At 40.5% G+C, this 17,377-nt stretch overlaps 1 protein-coding gene across 10 annotated transcripts in view; it reads right to left on the bottom strand.

The window, feature by feature from the left end:
* Positions 1-17,377, bottom strand: part of RICTOR (RPTOR independent companion of MTOR complex 2) — a 122,143-nt gene that overhangs the window by 31,264 nt on the left and 73,502 nt on the right. For 6 of the 10 annotated variants that reach the window (XM_042448850.1, XM_042448842.1, XM_042448848.1 and 3 more), the window contains 10 exons: positions 16,446-16,608; positions 15,026-15,127; positions 14,890-14,936; positions 12,861-12,996; positions 6,843-6,890; positions 6,028-6,230; positions 4,575-4,701; positions 3,811-3,975; positions 3,006-3,082; positions 2,836-2,914 (listed from right to left, as the gene is read on the bottom strand). In XM_042448850.1, the coding sequence (XP_042304784.1) occupies positions 2,836-2,914; positions 3,006-3,082; positions 3,811-3,975; positions 4,575-4,701; positions 6,028-6,230; positions 6,843-6,890; positions 12,861-12,996; positions 14,890-14,936; positions 15,026-15,127; positions 16,446-16,608 (1,147 nt within the window). The remainder of the gene's footprint in view (positions 1-2,835; positions 2,915-3,005; positions 3,083-3,810; positions 3,976-4,574; positions 4,702-6,027; positions 6,231-6,842; positions 6,891-12,860; positions 12,997-14,889; positions 14,937-15,025; positions 15,128-16,445; positions 16,609-17,377) is intronic. The other 4 variants (XM_042448845.1, XM_042448847.1, XM_042448843.1 and 1 more) reach the window with 3 other exon arrangements.

Here is a 17,377-nt window from a genome sequence, read left to right as displayed (position 1 = left end):
CCGATTGCCGCCGGGGCCTTTGTGGGGCAATTGTCTATAGAAGCCTCAGAAACATGCATTTATATTAACATTTTTTAAAAAATCAGCAATTTTTTTCGCGTGTCCTCCATTTTTTTTTAAAAAAGTGTCTTCCATTTGAAAAATTTTGTCCTACATTTGTCCTGGTTTATTTATATATTTAATTTTTTAAAAAAAATTAATTATTTATTTTTTGGCTTCGGCCCCCCAGTTGTCTGAGGGACAGCAACCCGGCCCCCAGCTCAAAAAGACTGCCTACCCCTGATCTAAATTGTATAAAATATTGATTCATAGGGAATTAGAGTTGGAAACGGTGACGGAAACAATGATAAAGTGGGCTCAAGAAATTGGACATGCCATACCATTTGAAAATTGGTAAAAAGCATGGATGCAGTCAAATAAATTTGACTCCCAAGATTTAAAAGAAAACTATTTAAAAACAGCCAATAGATGGTATTACACCCCATTGAGACTTTCAAAAATATATGGAATACAAGAAAATTTATGTTGGAAATGTCAAACAAAAATAGGGTCCCACTATCACGTGTGGTGGACATGTAAAAAAATTAAGAAATTCTGGAATAGAATACATGAAGAGATACAAAAGATAATTGATTTAAAATTTCCATGTATTCCGGAATTTTATTTACTTAATATGACCTCAGTATTAGGAATAGAAAAGGAAAAGAAATACTGGAGACTGGTATTGTATTTGATAACATCAGCTCGAATTGTTTTGGCCAGATATTGGAAATCGAAAACAACACCTAAAAAAGAGGAATGGTTGGAAAAAATAGTGGAAGTGAGAGAATTGGATAAAATAACGGTGTGGAATAGAAAAAAATCAACAGACTATTGGGAAAGAGAATGGCAACCCTTAACAATGTATGTGAATAATTTAGGAGGAAAAAAATGTAAGAATATATGAGAGAAAAACATAAATGGATAATGGCTAATATTTTGATGTTTGTGTAAGCTAAAGGGAAGGAGATTGGGAAGAAGGGAATAGAACTAAGAACAGAAGTTCATGGGGGGATGTATGTATGTACAGTTTATAAGAAATAAAATTGTGATGTTAATTTGTATATAATACTGTACATGTGAAAAAGATAAAAACAATTAAAAAAGCAAGTACAGTGGACCCCACCCCCCCTGGCGTAAAAGAAATTCTGAGTATGCTTGAGTCCCATTAGAAGTCATGGGGCCTGTGCTCGAAACGGTGTGGCAGCGCGGTGGGCACGCGCGCCGTTACTCCTTCTGGCATGCAGCACCACTTCATCCATCATGGCTTTCAGCATATGCTGAAGGCTGCGTATTCTCTTCCATTCAACAAAGGAGAGTGAATTTAGGTAATTTTCATGATACAAAAGAAGGGGCTGGGTTGATATGAAGTGGGGAGGGGGAAAAAAAAGGGGACCAAGTGAGAGAGAACGAGCAAGAGATAACAAAATGGTGGAGAACTAGAAAAACAAACAGAGAATGACATGTTACCCAGAGGAGAAGGAGGTAGCAAGAAAGAGGAAGGCTGTATCCCTCTCTTTGCCCTGCTTATTACTGCACTGCCGAATGGATAAGATGTTGGAGCTACAAAGAGCTACTGCTGGCTATTTGAGGCAGAGGAGAACGCAGCAGGAGAATGTTGGATTTGGGGGAGAAACATTAATTTTCTGTTTCAGTGTTCCAGATAGACTTTCTGAGCTGTGAAAAATCCCATGGCTGTTTTTTATTCCCTCAGAGGGAGATTTTAAATATTGGGACACCTTGGCCCTGTTCAGGCCACCCTGGGGCAGAGTTGTGGTGTAGGGTCTAGATGATGCATGCCCCAACTCCACTCCCCCAGAGTGCCATGCTGCCTTGTGCCACTCCACATGATGCATGGTATCATGGTGCTCCTCCGGCGCTGCATCCTTACGATGCAGCACTGAAGGAATGCCATATAGCCATGGCTATCACAGCCTTTCCAGGGAGCAAAAAGGAGCCACTTTTTGAGGCTGCTTTTGACGCCCCAGAAAGGCCAGATCGGGGTCGTGGCATACAGCTGCCGCAGCCCTGATTTGGCTGAAACAGGGGCGGCTCCATGCTGCCCCTTCGGGGCTGTCTGAACACCCCCTTGTTTTCAAATATTATATATATTCTAAAATATTTTTTGCATCCCTATGGTACAGTTATGGTAATACTGAAGCTTTCTTTTCTTCCTCTCTGACACAGAAAAACTGATTTGAAGGGTTTCCCCAAGCCTTTCAGAAAAACATTTTAGGGAGCAAAGCAGAGAAGGAAACCATCCCTCCTGCTTTCACTCGCAGAACATTGCCATTAGATTCTGGAAAAAAAATCCACATCACAGTTTTATAGAAGAACTATTAATATATTAGAACTATTAGTATAGAAGAACAATTAATATGTGTTTTTTAATGGCAAACTGTGTATTAATTCCCATACGACTTAAATACAACAGTTTTCCATAACAGAACAGACTTCTACTCTCATTCACTAAGTGGGCAAAAACCAGCCCATAGGCCAAATGCAGCCCTTGGGTGGGATTTTGCTTTTTGCACCAAAATGTCCAACAGCAAGACATGGGAGAGTGTTACTGGCCATTTTGCCATATTTGGAGCATTGTCTGAACAACAAGAAGCCCCTGGACCAGGATCTTCTCCTGTTGTTATCAATGAGATCTGAAAATTGTCAACTTGAGTTGTGCTGTATGTATTAATTTTTTTTGTTTGAGGGTTGGCTTTAGCTAAGAAAAACCTCAGCAGAACAAGGATTGCCACATTTCAAACTCAATATCATAGAGCTGGATTTGTTAAAAAGTACCTTCTGCCACTTCTCCATTTGTTTTGTCACGTAGCCTCGCTCATTTAGATAGGAAAACCCTTTTGGAATTGACAGAAATCTGAAAAAATATACCATTACACACCTTTTATAAATTGTTTACACTGATTATCAAAATGTAAATTATTTGACTTGTTATAGTGAAAGTTTACCTTAAAAGGAGAAGCAAACCCTTGTCTCCAAGATGTGACAGTGCTGGTTTCATCTGAATGAGAGCATGAAGGTTTGCCTAAAAGAGAGTACAGGAGTGGTATTTTAGAAGTATCTTAAATGTTAATTAATGCACTTAATTAATGCACTTAATTCTCATCAATCAGTAGTAAATTACAATTTGGCTTGTTTCTTTATATGAAGTAATTTGAACACATATAAACTGTTGACATAAAACTGCACATCTTAGATACTTTTGTTTGGGCTGAAACAGATGGGCTGTAAGCGCCAGCTTTGCAGTGGCATGTAGGCATGGCATTCAGACGGCACATGCCCCCATGCCACCAGGAAGGCACACAGCTGACCACACATACGCCAGTGTCATGGCATTCCAGCACTGCACTGCAGGAATGCCAAAAAGCCACGCCAGGGGTGGAAAAGCCGCCGCAAAAAAGAGCGGCAATTTGCCACTTCTTTTTTGCGGCGGCAAGACACCTGAGAGGAGCTATGGAATCATGCCGCTCCTTTGAACTGGTATGTTTCAGCCCTTAAAGACAGCCCTGCAAATGTTAAAGATATATGAATGATTAGAATGTAACCTAAGTTTCTTCTTGGCTTCTTCTCTTGCTGAAATTGCATTTGGGACATACTACCACAGCTTATTATATATTTTATAAGCAACATCTAATTTTTATACTGTCACATAAAGTAGGTTTATTACAGAGAAGATGTTTATTTCTTGAATAACTAATACATGACTGCATGCAACCACAGTAGGATCCTAGTAAAATGGCAAAGGATTCACACCTTGTCTTCACATGCCTCATCAAGGATATCAAGTGCTTCAGAAGAAATGGCTTTATTTTTGTCATGAAGCTGGGTGACCAATAATTCAATTCCCCAGTTACTGAAAAACTCTACATTGGCCCTCAAAAGTACTCTGAGGTGTTTTGTAGCATACAACCTGCAGTTCTATGAAGGAAAAAAAAGCCTTGTTAGCGGCAGGAAATAAATCATGGCAAAGCATATTTTGCAAATGTGAAATCAGTTAATGTCCCTCAATATACAGTCATATTTATATGAGAATGATTGAGGTGGCTCTGATGTTGATGTCACATAAAACCATATACATCCTTGAGACTAGGCCCATACATTTGAATCCTGTCAGAATGGCTCCAAAATGTAGGAGAAGTGGAGATCTCATACTGGTTTTTAAAAAATCTTATGAGAAGCTGTTGATGTGTTTCACTGACACAGCTTTTACATGTTAAATGGTAATAGCAAGCTCAAAATGTGCTTCCTGTAAAATTAGGGCTTAAAATGCAATATTATTCATTTTTATCTTTCCTTTCTTCCAAGGCTCCTTTATGCACATATAAGCTCGCAATCCCAGGAAGTAAAGTAGGTTGACAGAATGTAACTGCACCAATGTCACAAACAATTTTTAGAGCATAAAGAAAAGCTCTAAGTATCAGTTTTCATGATCAAAGTCCAACGTTCCAACCGCTACACCACATGCAAAAACATTAACAAGGGCACCCAGTTACACAGAAAAACTGGCTGATACTTACATCTGTAGAAGCAGTTAGAATTTTAGAAAGGATGACTCTTGCTAATCCGTCTCGGCTGTAGTCCAAACTAGAAACTGTCAGTTTGAGCAAGTGGTCTTGATTCTTCAAGGAGCAAAGATTAAGGAGACTGAAAAACAGTTATGCTTGGATGAAATCCTTGCAAAATATGCAAATGAACAAGTAACTTGAAAAACAAAGTCCCGAGAATGTTGATTGGGAGTGGCAAAAGTGCAGCCATCTTTGTTGCTCCCAGCCCAAACTACCATTTTTATATATATAAATTTTATTATTACCCTGAATGCCCCCAAACATGTGCTAGGTGTAGGAGGCACCTTTGACATATTTTGGCATACCCCTGGACCATTTTAGGTCCAGGAGAGGACTTTTATCACCAATGGGAATTGAACTTGGATTCAACACCCAGGTCCTGCACCTTAAAAAAAACCAGAGAAAAAAATGTGAAATTGCTCCCCACATACAGGACTGGCATCTGAAGATGAAAAGTTCATTTGGAGGTGGGGTTCATGGAAGGGGGCAATGCATTAGGGAGGCAATTCAGTTCCAAAATCCAGAAGGTTGCCTTCTCCAAATACTGACACATAGGCAAGGTATGAGTGACTTCAAAAATCCCACCATCTTTACTCCATCTGTTTCATTTCTCCATCTGTTGTTCAATTTTTCAGATTGCACATTCCTTCTGCCAGACACATTTATTTCTTGCCTTGCTGTTGTATGTCTTCAAATCATTTTTGATTTATGCTGAGCCTGGGTTGTTGTTTTTTTTAAAAAAGATTTATTCAGGTTTGCCCTTGCATTCCTCTGAGGTAAAGAGTGGCAAAGAGTGTGACTTGCTCAAGGTCACCCAGTGACTTTCCATGGCCAAGTGGGGATTCAAACCCTAGTCTCCATAATCATAGTCTAGTGCTCACACCATCACACCACACTGTCTCTCTACATTGTCCTAAAATGCTATGTACTTATAGGTCAATAACAATTATTATGGGACTGAAACATTGGAAGTCAGTAACAAGTTTTAACACAGGTGACTTTTTTCCTGCTCCAAACTGTGTAATGTGTATACTCTAACATCTAATTAACCAATATAAATGTGTGGCATTTATGTTGGAAAATATTATGAATATATTCTTTTTAAAACGGGTTGTCACTTTCAAAATCATAATGTTAAACTTTGGAATCTAGCACAATTTTAAATCATTCATAGAGAATTGATTAAGTACAAATGGTTTGGGAGTACTGCATTTTAATAGTATTTGCATTCCAGTTGCTTTGTGCTCAAAGCTGTTACCATTAAAATGTTTTAAAAGTGTCAGCTAACAACAACTGGTTAAACTGCACTTCAGTTCTAAAGAAATTTAACGAACAATGAGGGAATGATTAAGTTTCCAAGCTACAAATTGTATCAAAACATTTTATAAGTGAAGAAAATACTTACCATTGAAACACATTACACTTTTCAAGCATTTTCACTCCATGGGGATGACAGGAAAGCGTACCAAAAAACAAGAAGTAGTTCTGACTAAGAGTGTTAAGTAGCCCATTGTTCTGGAGACTGCGTTCTGGTTTCATTCCAGATGAAGAGTTAAGCCATTGTACAATATCTTTCACTAATTCTTCAAGATAGTTATGACCATCCTGCTTAAAAGCAAAAGAACAAAATAAATTAAAAAAATCAGTTCTTTTTGGGGAGGTTTCTTCTTCATCACTGAAAAATATATAAATTTACATCTCTCGTCAGAAAGCAAACTAATTGAAGAATTCTACAAAACAAACTGAACTAGAAGAAAACTTGTATTGTGAAAACTCTGAAAGGTATGGAGACTTTAAAAGGTATGGAGACTTTATAGTATTGATTTAAAAAAAAAAAAAGGAAACCCTAGAGATTGTTTTAGAATTCCTCCATGAGAAATGTGAGGGAAATTCAGCTGTGATACTACCCACAGAGGATCTTGACATATGCTGAAAGTTAGTCCTATAGGGATTATAGCCGTCACAACAGTAAACAATCCTCAGGCAGTCTAGATTTTCTCACATGTACTGGCAGTTGAAGATGGAAATAGTTCAAGAACAGGGTCCTACAAAAGTGAACTTACATCCTCTGTTATCTTCCTCTCCCATCACGTTTTGAGTTTTGTTAAACAAAGGGATTAGAATGAGCAGTTCTGACTTACTGCCCTTTGTGTGACAACAGAGAGAGATGCAAAGATTTAGAATGTAGAAAGTTTAGATAATGTGTAAGTCTATATCTACCTTTTGTTGCACCTGCCTTCCTTCCTTCTTTCCTTCCTGTCTTCCTTCCTGAGGGGCAAAAGTGCATGTTGATTGACCTGTGCATTAACCCCCCAAATCTTGAATAAAGTCAGGCCAATGAATCAATTTTGCAAGTAAGACAACGTAAAGAAGTAATCTAGCTTTCTGGTTAATCAGTCAGAAGGCTAAGCAGCAGGGGTAACTAACCAATGCCACTGTTTCGCTGCTACCATTTTTGGGGAAGGTGATCGAGAGGGCGGTTGCTTTCTAGCTTCAGACGGTCTTGGATGAAACGGATTATCTGGATCCATTTCAAACTGGCTTCCGGGCGGGTCACGGGGTTGAGACGGCCATGGTCGCCCTGGTCGATGATCTCCGTCTGAGCGCTGACCGGGGAAGCGTGTCCCTGTTGGTGCTCTTGGACATCTCAGCGGCTTTCGATACCATAGACCATGGTATCCTTCTGGGGCGCCTGGCTGAGGTGGGAATCGGGGGCACTGTCCTCCAGTGGTTCCGCTCCTACCTCTCTGGGAGGTCCCAGATGGTGCAGCTGGGAGACGTGTGCTCCAGCGAGCGGGCCCTTAAAACTGGGGTCCCTCAAGGAGCCATTCTGTCTCCCATGCTATTTAACATTTACATGAAACCGCTGGGAGAGATCATCCGGAGACATGGGGCGCGGGGTTATCAGTACGCTGATGACACCCAAATCATTTTCTCTATGTCTCCGACTGATGCAGTGACCGGGGATGGCGTCTCTCCTCTCGTGGCCTGCTTGGAGTCAGTAATGGACTGGATGAGGGAAAACCGACTCAAACTTAATCCAGAGAAAACGGAGGTACTAGTGATAGGTTCCCCCGGTCCAGGAATGGCGGTGGTTCCACCTGTCCTGAATGGGGTCACGCTCCCCGTAAAGGACTCCGTGCGCAGTCTGGGAGTGCTTCTTGATTCGTCGCTTCACCTGACGGCTCAGGTGAATGCGACGGTCAAGAGCACCTGTTACCAGCTTCGGCTGATTCGCCAGCTGCGCCCATACCTGGACCGGAGGGACCTAGAAACTGTGGTACATGCTCTGGTAACTTCAAGACTGGACTTCTGCAACGTACTCTACATGGGGCAACCCTTATACCAAACTCGGAAGCTTCAATTGGTACAGAACATGGCAGCCCGGCTGGTCACTGGCGTATCCAGGACCAGCCACATAACACCTGTACTTAAAGATCTTCACTGGCTGCCTATTCGCTTCCGAGCTCAATATAAGGTGTTGGTTATTACCTATAAAGCCCTAAATGGCTTGGGCCCAGGATACCTAAAGGACCGCCTCTCCCCGTACAATCCGCCTCGCACCCTCAGAACATCTGGGCAGCAATTGCTGAAGGTGCCTGGGGCCAGGTTGGCCTCTACTACAAGAAGGGCCTTTTCCACAGCTGCCCCAGCCCTTTGGAATACGCTGCCCACCGAGCTCCGCTCATCTACCACCCTGGCCCAATTTAGGAAGGACCTTAAGACCTTCCTATTTAAACAGGCATTCCCCGATTAAGATCCTGCGGGCCTCCCTCCTCTTCCGTGGCCATGAGGACGGGCTATGGGGCTTTTATTGCTGTTTTAGTTGCATATCGTTGTTATGTGTTTTTAACTTTGTATTGTGTGCATGTCACACTGTTGTAAGCCGCCCTGATCTTCTTGGAAGGGCGGGATAGAAATAAAGATTTTATTTTATTATTATTACTGAAGTTCATGTTGCTCTCTCTGCACTGCAGACAGGGAGTTTAACAGACAATTCACTCTTGTCTCTTAAAAAGGATCTTTAAAGCCCTACATGGCTTGGGTCCAACCTATTTGAGGGATCGCCTGTTTCCATATAATCCGCCCTGCACCCTCAGGTCCTCTGGAAGGAATCTATTGCAGCCTTTAAAAACCAGACTAACTGCTACCTCCCAGAGGGCCTTCTCTGCAATTGCTCCCAAACTATGGAACGGTCTGCCAGACGAGATCCGTCAAATTGCCAGCTTAGACAGCTTTAAAAAAGCTGTCAAGACGGATCTCTTCCGGCAGGCCTTTCCTGAATAAAAGTGCCTGGCCACAGAATGACTGCCCCCCACATCATGTATTAGCCCACTGTGTTTTTAATAGATGTTTTAATTGTAATTTGTTTAATCCTGTTTTAAGGGGCGGAATTTGGGACATAAATTTGTAAATGTCCTTTTTAACATGTTGTAGCCGCTTTGATTGTCTTGTCACAGAAAAGCGGGATATAAATAAAAGTTTTATTATTTATTATTATTTATTCTGCAGCATACAAGAGACAAACTAGTTGACTATAATACAAACTAGGGCACGTTTTAAATGTTATAACCAATATTTTCTTTGTTTATTTGACTATAATTTTTGCTCTGTATATTCAAAGAATAAACTAAGGTTTTCGGTGTTTCTGTTTGTTTGTTTTACTGAAGCCATCTAGTGTCTTTTGAATAGCTTTTCAATTCACATAACTTCTCTGGTGTTCTCAGCCAAGTTACTGCACTTGTATTAATCTTCTGTGGAATTGGGTAGGAAGTGGCAGTGAAGTCTCTTTACCCCTGAAAGAGACCTAATGATATTCTAACTCAGAATGTGATAATGGCTATTGATTGACTGGCCAATCAGAGAGAAGTTAGTTCGAGTGGAAAGGCAGGTAATTGGACACTGCTTTAAGTGACTTCTTTGGATACAAGGATAAAGAGAGAGGTTTTGAACTCTCTCAACCTCATGAATATAGTATCCTTTTTTATTTCATCAATGTATTTCAATATTTTGGTGCAGTAGTCCCCAACCTGGCACCCTACAGATGCACTAAACTACAGTCTTCATTATGCCCAGCCACCGTGCTCATTTGTGATGCTGCTTGAAGGTACTGGGGATTGCAGCCTAACACTTCCAGAGAGCACCAGGTTGGAAAAGGATGTCTAAGTCGAAGGCTTTAATGGCTGGCATCCATAGGTTTTTTTTATAGGTTTTTGTAGCCTAGAAGAGTTTGTTCCTGACGTTTCGCCGGCATCTGTGGCTGGCATTTTCAGAGAATGCTGGCATGGAAATGAGTGCAGTATATACATATTGTGTATGCACTATTTATTCATACTCAGGGTACATCATAGGAAAGTATTTTAATTCTCAAGTTACTGTATTGTGGCTGTTTCTTTGATGTAATAATTTCTCTAGTACTGACACCCTTGTTGAGTATTTGTTTCCTTTACTTAAACATAACCCAATCTAAATCCTTATACAGTGGTACCTCGGGATACGAAATACCCAGGTTACGAATTTTTCGGGATACGAAAAAATCCCATAGGGAATTATTGTTTCGGGTTACGAAAGTTTTTTCGGGTTACGAAAAAACTCCGGCGCTATTTTAAATGGAGCCGCGGCGGAGCCGCGGCTTTTTCCCCATTAGCGCCTATGGCATTTCGGCTTACGAAGGCTTTTCGGGTTACGAAAGCGGCCGCGGAACGAATTAATTTCGTAACCCGAGGCACCACTGTAAAGTAACAGATTGCTACAAATCTCAACAGCCCTGGCCAGCACAGATATTAATGAGGAACATTAAGAGTTGTCATTCAACAAGAGCCACAACATTCCCAGTCTAGACCCAGCTGTGGGTTATTTGCCTGGCTAGTTAGTTGTGGGAGACAGAATTCAGACAGCTAGTTCTGAATCCACATATCGTGAAAAACAAGCCATTGATTGTGGCTTGTTTATCCACTCCCACAAAAAGTGAAAATAATTAGCTGGCATGCACCAATAATGGTGATTCACCCTTGACAAGCTAGAATTCTTGTGAACTGCAGCTGTTGTTGCTGCATCCAATTATACTTGACATGTGGAGTGGTGCAAAACTGCAATTGGTAATGCTTGACCTTAACAAGACTTAGGCCCATTACAGACTGCCAAAAGGGGTGGTCTCAAGCCGCTGCCGGTTGCAGCGTGGAGGAGTCGCAGCAGCCAAACCGCGCGACTCCTCCGTGCTGCAAAGGAGCGCGAAAATCATGCTCCTTCCGGCAACCAGGAAGAGACGCCGCAAGTGCCAAAGCGCACACTCGCGGCGTCACTTCTGGGCCGCAACGTGCGAACGCAGAGCATCCGCTACGTCAAAATGGCGGCGGCCATGTGGAACGGCCATCGCCATTTGTTACGAACTCTGTCTGTAATAGGGTAAGGGGCGTCTGGAAGAGATGCCCTTTTTTCAAAATGGGACGTCCTAAGGCCTTATGGCGGTGTGTAACACGCCTTAGTCATTCTTAGGAGTATTAACAGACAGTTGCCATTCAGTGAAATATATTTTTATTACTGAGAATCTGAAAACCAGCTTTTTGTGTATTTCATTCCATCCTTGGGACATAAATTCTGTCCCATCACAGAGGCCACCATAGATGAAGCCAATCCAAACAAGTGGGAAAATAGAAGGGTAACAGAATTCCCTCCTACACATCTACAGACTGAGAATAATCATATGAAGGTGAGATTTGCAGTGGCAACTATGACCATGTTTATGCTTGCAAAAAAACAGCAACAACAAAAAAACTGGAATTACTAATGGTCAGAATACATTTTTCAAGAAATTGCTTATACTTCCACCTGGCACTTCTGCAACTTTGGTTCGGGCAGAGGTTGGCTTCCCTTCCATTATTTCACTTTATTTAATTACTGGAGCTCTGTAAAAGATTCTCCAGTTAAGGTTTTTCCTAAGTTATGTTTCCAACATTTACCAAGCTGTAAAGTTTGGAGATTAAGATATCATAGGTTGCTTGAATCATACCTTGCTCTAACTGAAAATCCTTCTATCTGGAATTCAAGAGAGAAGCTTTGTGAATACATTTTTAACCAGGGTGTGTATCTCGATTGACAGGCTATAAACAATTCAAAAATTTCCAAATTGTTTAGATTATATAAACTGGACCATCAGACGACTGATTACCTAGGGAAGCTTACATTCCCAAAGCTTAGGCAGGCTTTTACAGCTCTCCATTTTCAAATAATGCCCTCAGCTATGATTGATGGCAGATATTCACACACACCTAAAGAAGCCCGTTTTATGTATTTGTGGAGCACCAGAAATCGAGGATCTGCCTCATTATTTGCTTTTTTGTTCACTATATACTGAGCCAAGAACTAAATTTATGGGATCTATTACAGTTCAATTTACAATACTACCTCTGAAAAGATTTTTTACCTCTTGTCTGATATTGATTCTAAGGTAACTTATAAGGTTTTATTGTTTGCCTCAGCAGCAATCAAAATTCGGGCAAGAGTTATAGCGGAAATTGCACTTGATTGCCATGGGGAAGATCTTATCTAATTTTTGAAGTTGTTTTTAATGTGGTTTTAGTAAATTGTCTGGAATTTTATTATGTTTAATGTATAAAATTCAGGTGTTAGTTATTTGATGGAGCATTTTACAATATCAAATTTTTTAATTGGTTTTACATATTAATCATGCGAATGGCCTTTGGCGTAAGCATTAATAAAAAAAATTGAACTGAGTATCATATTGGGTGACCCTGGATTGGGAGGACCCTCTGCCCAACCCAGGGTCACACAGTAAATACCCCACTCACTTCCATGCCAGCATTCTCTGAAGATGCCAGTCACAGATGCCGGCAAAACATAAGGACAAACTCCTCTAGAACATGGCCACATAGCCTGAAAAACCCACAAAAAATTATGTCTTAAGTCTTCAACCAATGTATTTCATATACTTTGTCTGTTATAGCATTTAGATATTACAGTCTGTAAATAAACAATTTTGTGAAATCCATTCCTATCCTAAGATCTCCTGGTATGAATCTTTAGAATCAAATGTATCTTGAATGAATTTTTAGAATTAAATGTTCCAATGGACTTAGATTTAGTAAACATCGCCTAAAGAAAATTCTATCACTTTTTAAAATGTGCACAATCGTTTACCTCCTCCCCCCCCCCCCCAAAAAACGGTAATGTTCAAATAGCTGCCATTTGTTAGTTATGGCTGAACTAAACTAATCTTACCTCTTCAGATTCAAGAAGAAACTCAGTAAACTGGCAACCCACAACTGTAAGTTGTTTGGACTTTGCATAATCCAGATCCAGGTTGGCATACAACTTGCTACTGGGCTTATAGAAATATACCAGTCGTCGAACAAATCTAGTATCAAGCAGAAGAAAGAGGTTCTGAAACAATTAGTGTAAAATTTCAAACCAATATATCAATTTACTATGTTTTATCTACAAGATAGTCAATCCATTTTGTGCATTCCAAATGCAACACTAATATTAATTCCCATGCACCTTAGAAGGGGCATTATAGTCCACTGGAAACACATTCTGTTGCAGAATCCACACAGAACCAGACCTACAGCAAAGGGAACTTATATTAGTCCCTGCCCTACATGATGAGACTGGTAAGAGAGAGAAAATCCATTTTGTGAAAGTTAGAAGGCGAGGCTGCAAACCCCCACCCCTACCACATATTTGTAAAAGAAGACTACAAAAAGTGGCAAAACTGTTGGTGATCATATTGGTATGAAATAACTGTTCACCACTCATGCATTTGAGGCAATGATAAAAATGAAGCTAATTTTGCTGCCTACAACAACTTCAACCTAGCAAGAAATGCATGCATCATCATGCTTTCAATCCATTAACTAGTTACAAAAGAAAGTTACTAAAAAAATTCCAAACCTTTTATTCTATATGCAAATGCAAGAAATTACATTTCCATACAGGCTAATTTCTAATCCATCCATTTGGTACATTATTTTGCAGAAGGGAATATTGTTAGCCTTTACTGCATAAAACTATTATGAAACTGTTTTTGTCTTGCAGATATTAGCATGGGCCAGTTCCACATCTTGATTGTTGCATATAGGCAAGTGGACGTAGGCATTTCTTCCCCTGCCTCTTCTGCTGCATCCCCCCCCCCCCCCCCCCCCCCCCCCCCCAATATGTCACTAAAAAAATCCCAGGGGTTTCTAGGGTGCATAAAAGAACAATTGCCAGTTCTGGCTGATGCCATGCATTTCACAGAAGTACACCAGTGGATCTTGGCCACAGTCAATGTTGTGGCCACAACAATGTCTTGTTCTTTAAGCCAGAATTTCCAATGGGCAGCACTTCACATGATACTAAAATGATATTACAACTGTTATTTTACCTTCAGAATTCAGCTGTTACTTCAGATTTGCTGACATTAAAGCCTTGTTTAGTGCTTTGTGGATCCAGACACACCCAGTTCTAGAAGTCTGATGGCCCACCATTTGAGAAATATTTCTTGTCTGATCTGTTTACTCCTAGACAAATTTTCCCCCCTCCGTCTATAATTGTTATTTCTTTTGTAAATGTCAGTGGGGTGAAACAGATGGTTAGGCAGGAGCAGTCTCTGGTTGCGATCGGGCAGTGACCGCATGGCCCACTCCCAAAGCATGCCACCGCCTGTGCTCCCAAGCCAGTACCATCAGGATTCAGTTTAAACCAATTCCTTTTTGATCCGGTCCTTTGGACCAGAGGGTGGCATCGGAGCACCTTCCAGCTTCATTGGGGGCATGCATCATCTAAATGCCACACCACCAAAGCGTCCGAAAGATGTTGTTTTTGGCCCATGTGTTTTGGGCCAGAAAGAAATTATCAACTTCTTTTTGGGATCTGAAATATATTTGAACATGTTTTATCAAGACAGCTGAATTGAAAAACAGGTTTACTGTATAAAATTTCTCAAAATGGAAACTACTATCAGTTAGTGGAATATTTTCAGGGAATTAAATTCAGAACTATCAGAGAAGGGGGGGGCACTTATGACTCAATACACCCTACAATAGAATATTACAGCATAGGCACATTTCCATAATACACACAGGTAAATGTTCCAATGGAGCCACTGCTAGCAAAAAATGTTTATGAATTCACAATGTGGGAACTGGTTTTATTCAAGATAAACTGAAATGTTTTCTGGATCTGTGATTTCATAATGTTGGAACAGGTATTGTTCAAGAAATATTGAAGTGTTTTCTGAATCTGATTGATATTTCTTCGAAGAGCATACCTGTGCAATTGTTCATCTTTGTTGGCTTTTAGGCTGATGTTTGGCCACTAGAAAATAGCAGATAAAGAGGCCTGTTAGAATGGTATACCAATTCCTCCTCAATGTCTTGAACATTAATCAGGACATCACAACATACCTTAAGTATGGTCCCTATAAGATTCCAGTTCCACTCAAGATTCTCTTTGTGATGAAGAACTTGGCTATCCCTAAGATTTGTTAACAGTGCTTCTTCTGTGTCCTTTAATAACAAAGCAGAAAAATTGAAATTTATTTCTGTTTCTTTCACATTAGTAGACACTACAAATTCACAGATTAAAGAACATTTGATTCCTGACTCAGACACTGGTACATGAGGGGTACAACCTGCACTATATAATGTGATTATCAATTGCTCCTCTGAAGCATACAGAGAATAACCACAACTGTCCATTTTAAAGTCATGCATGGAGGAACCATTTAACCAACTCCCATCACTGTCAGTTTTTAAATTTCCTGCCTTGCCAGCTGGACATGGTATCCCTTCACTCTCACACACTCACAGTTTAGTTTTATAAAATAATGGAGGGAGTGCAGAAAAGGAGAAAAGGAACAGGTGAGGAAAGCAAGAAAGGTAAAGGAGTTTTGCCCTCAGAAAAAAGAAAGAAGTGTACTGCAGAGGAAAAAGTGGCTGGGTCTGTCTCTCTGACTGTTAGTCAGTAGATTGGGGGCCATGACAATAATAAAACCAGCTCTATTCAGATGGCCACTGCCCATAAAGTCTGAAATAGTGGCAAGAACAGAAATAAAATGAATATTTATTTCAGGCAGTGACAGTGATCCAGAGGTGCTTGTATTCCCTCTTCCTCCATTGCAATTAAACAGATCAGTTAAAAGGGATTGTAGCCAGGATGATAGGGAAGCTAAAAATAAAGAAAATGAAAATACCAATTAAAAACAAAAAGATTTGCTGAGTGATTTACAAGCAGGAGCTCAAGGGGAACTGGGAGAGAAAATGCAGACTCACTTTGAGTTGCTTTATACGAATTGTACGTTCCAAGGCAGGGAGCTGAATGGACACATGTTTGGTGGCTAGGAAGGCAGATCAGTTAAAAAAAATAGCTGCACAACCACAGGAAGTAATTGACAGTGCACCAACACAAAATGAGCTATCAATGTACAGAGGGTGAGAACTGAATTTAACAAATACTCAAGAGAAGCAGCTGTCATAGGGAACAGAACTGGCTATTCCAGATTATGCATAGAGTATAACGCAGCATCAGAACATTATGGAATACACTGTCTCAGAGACTGGTTGAGTCTCCTTCTTTGGAGATTTTAGAGTCTGGAGGGCCATCTGTTGAAGGTGCTTTGTTTGTGTATTCCTGCATGTCAGGTGACTGGACTTGATGACCCTTGAGATCTCTTCCAACACTGTGATTCCATGATTCTATGAGTCTAAACTAGTGCCAACTGTTTCCCATTCTAGTGAAACAGATACCCACACATTTTTTAATTTAAATAAACAAATATGTAAAGTCTCAAATCTGAGAACACATATTTCAGTAAGAAAACTCTACCTTTAGAATAAAGATATCTTTCTGCACACGATATTGATCTCTTCGCTGATGTGTTGACATGGCTTTCTGAACAATGTGATCTAGATGAAGGCTGTAAGGTTTAGGTCCGCGTTTTTTCATTTCATGGAAGCGTTTTAAGCAATTTAGCGCTGCACTGGCTCGTCTGCCAGAAGAAAAATTTTATATGGTCAGAATGTACCAAATGATATGCTTCCTATCACACTGCTTAACTTTGTATGGTTCTGAAAGGCACAGCACTCTATATTTCCTGGAGATCATAGTGCAAGAAGGTTAGGCTTCAAGGCAGGACTGGGCAACTTCCATCAGGATGCTTGCTGTAGAGCAGTGGTTCTCAACCTGTGGTCTGTGAACCACGCAGGGGGTTTGTAAAGGTTTGAAGGCTGCTCAGTCCACCTCCTTCCCGCAGCAGAGGAGCCAAGGCAAAAGCTGGCAGGCTGGTTGGATCTGCATGTTGCCATTCAATGTGCTCCAGCTGTAAACTGGCAGGAAGCAGCCGGAGAAAAGTCTTCTCTCCCCCTTCAGTGCCTCTGAGAGTTCAGTGTTCAGGTACGGTATTATTATTATTATTATTATTATTATTATTATTATTATTTGAGTTAAGTCTCATTGGTTGCATTCATGGCAACAAGGAAGATATTTGAAGTGGATCCCTGGTTAAAAAAGTATTAAGAACTACTGCTACAGTGTAAAAACACAGGTGCTTAAATTTGGCAATGTCGTGGTATATTTAAAGTGAAACTAAGGAGTGGGGGTTCTTTGGCACCATTTTGGTGAATTTCAGAAGTATGGTGACATATTAAGCAATGTGGGGCTCACAAATGGGTAGAGGCTGTACTGGCCTGTATGTTGCCTCATAAAATGTCAAGCAGTGGCCTCTGTCTTTGCAACTATCCATCACTATTCAAGGGAGG

The sequence above is a fragment of the Sceloporus undulatus genome, chromosome 2 (genome assembly GCF_019175285.1).
Source record: "Sceloporus undulatus isolate JIND9_A2432 ecotype Alabama chromosome 2, SceUnd_v1.1, whole genome shotgun sequence".
In the NCBI taxonomy this organism is placed as follows: Eukaryota; Metazoa; Chordata; class Lepidosauria; order Squamata; family Phrynosomatidae; genus Sceloporus; species Sceloporus undulatus.
This window is presented reverse-complemented; position numbering and strand designations above follow the sequence as displayed.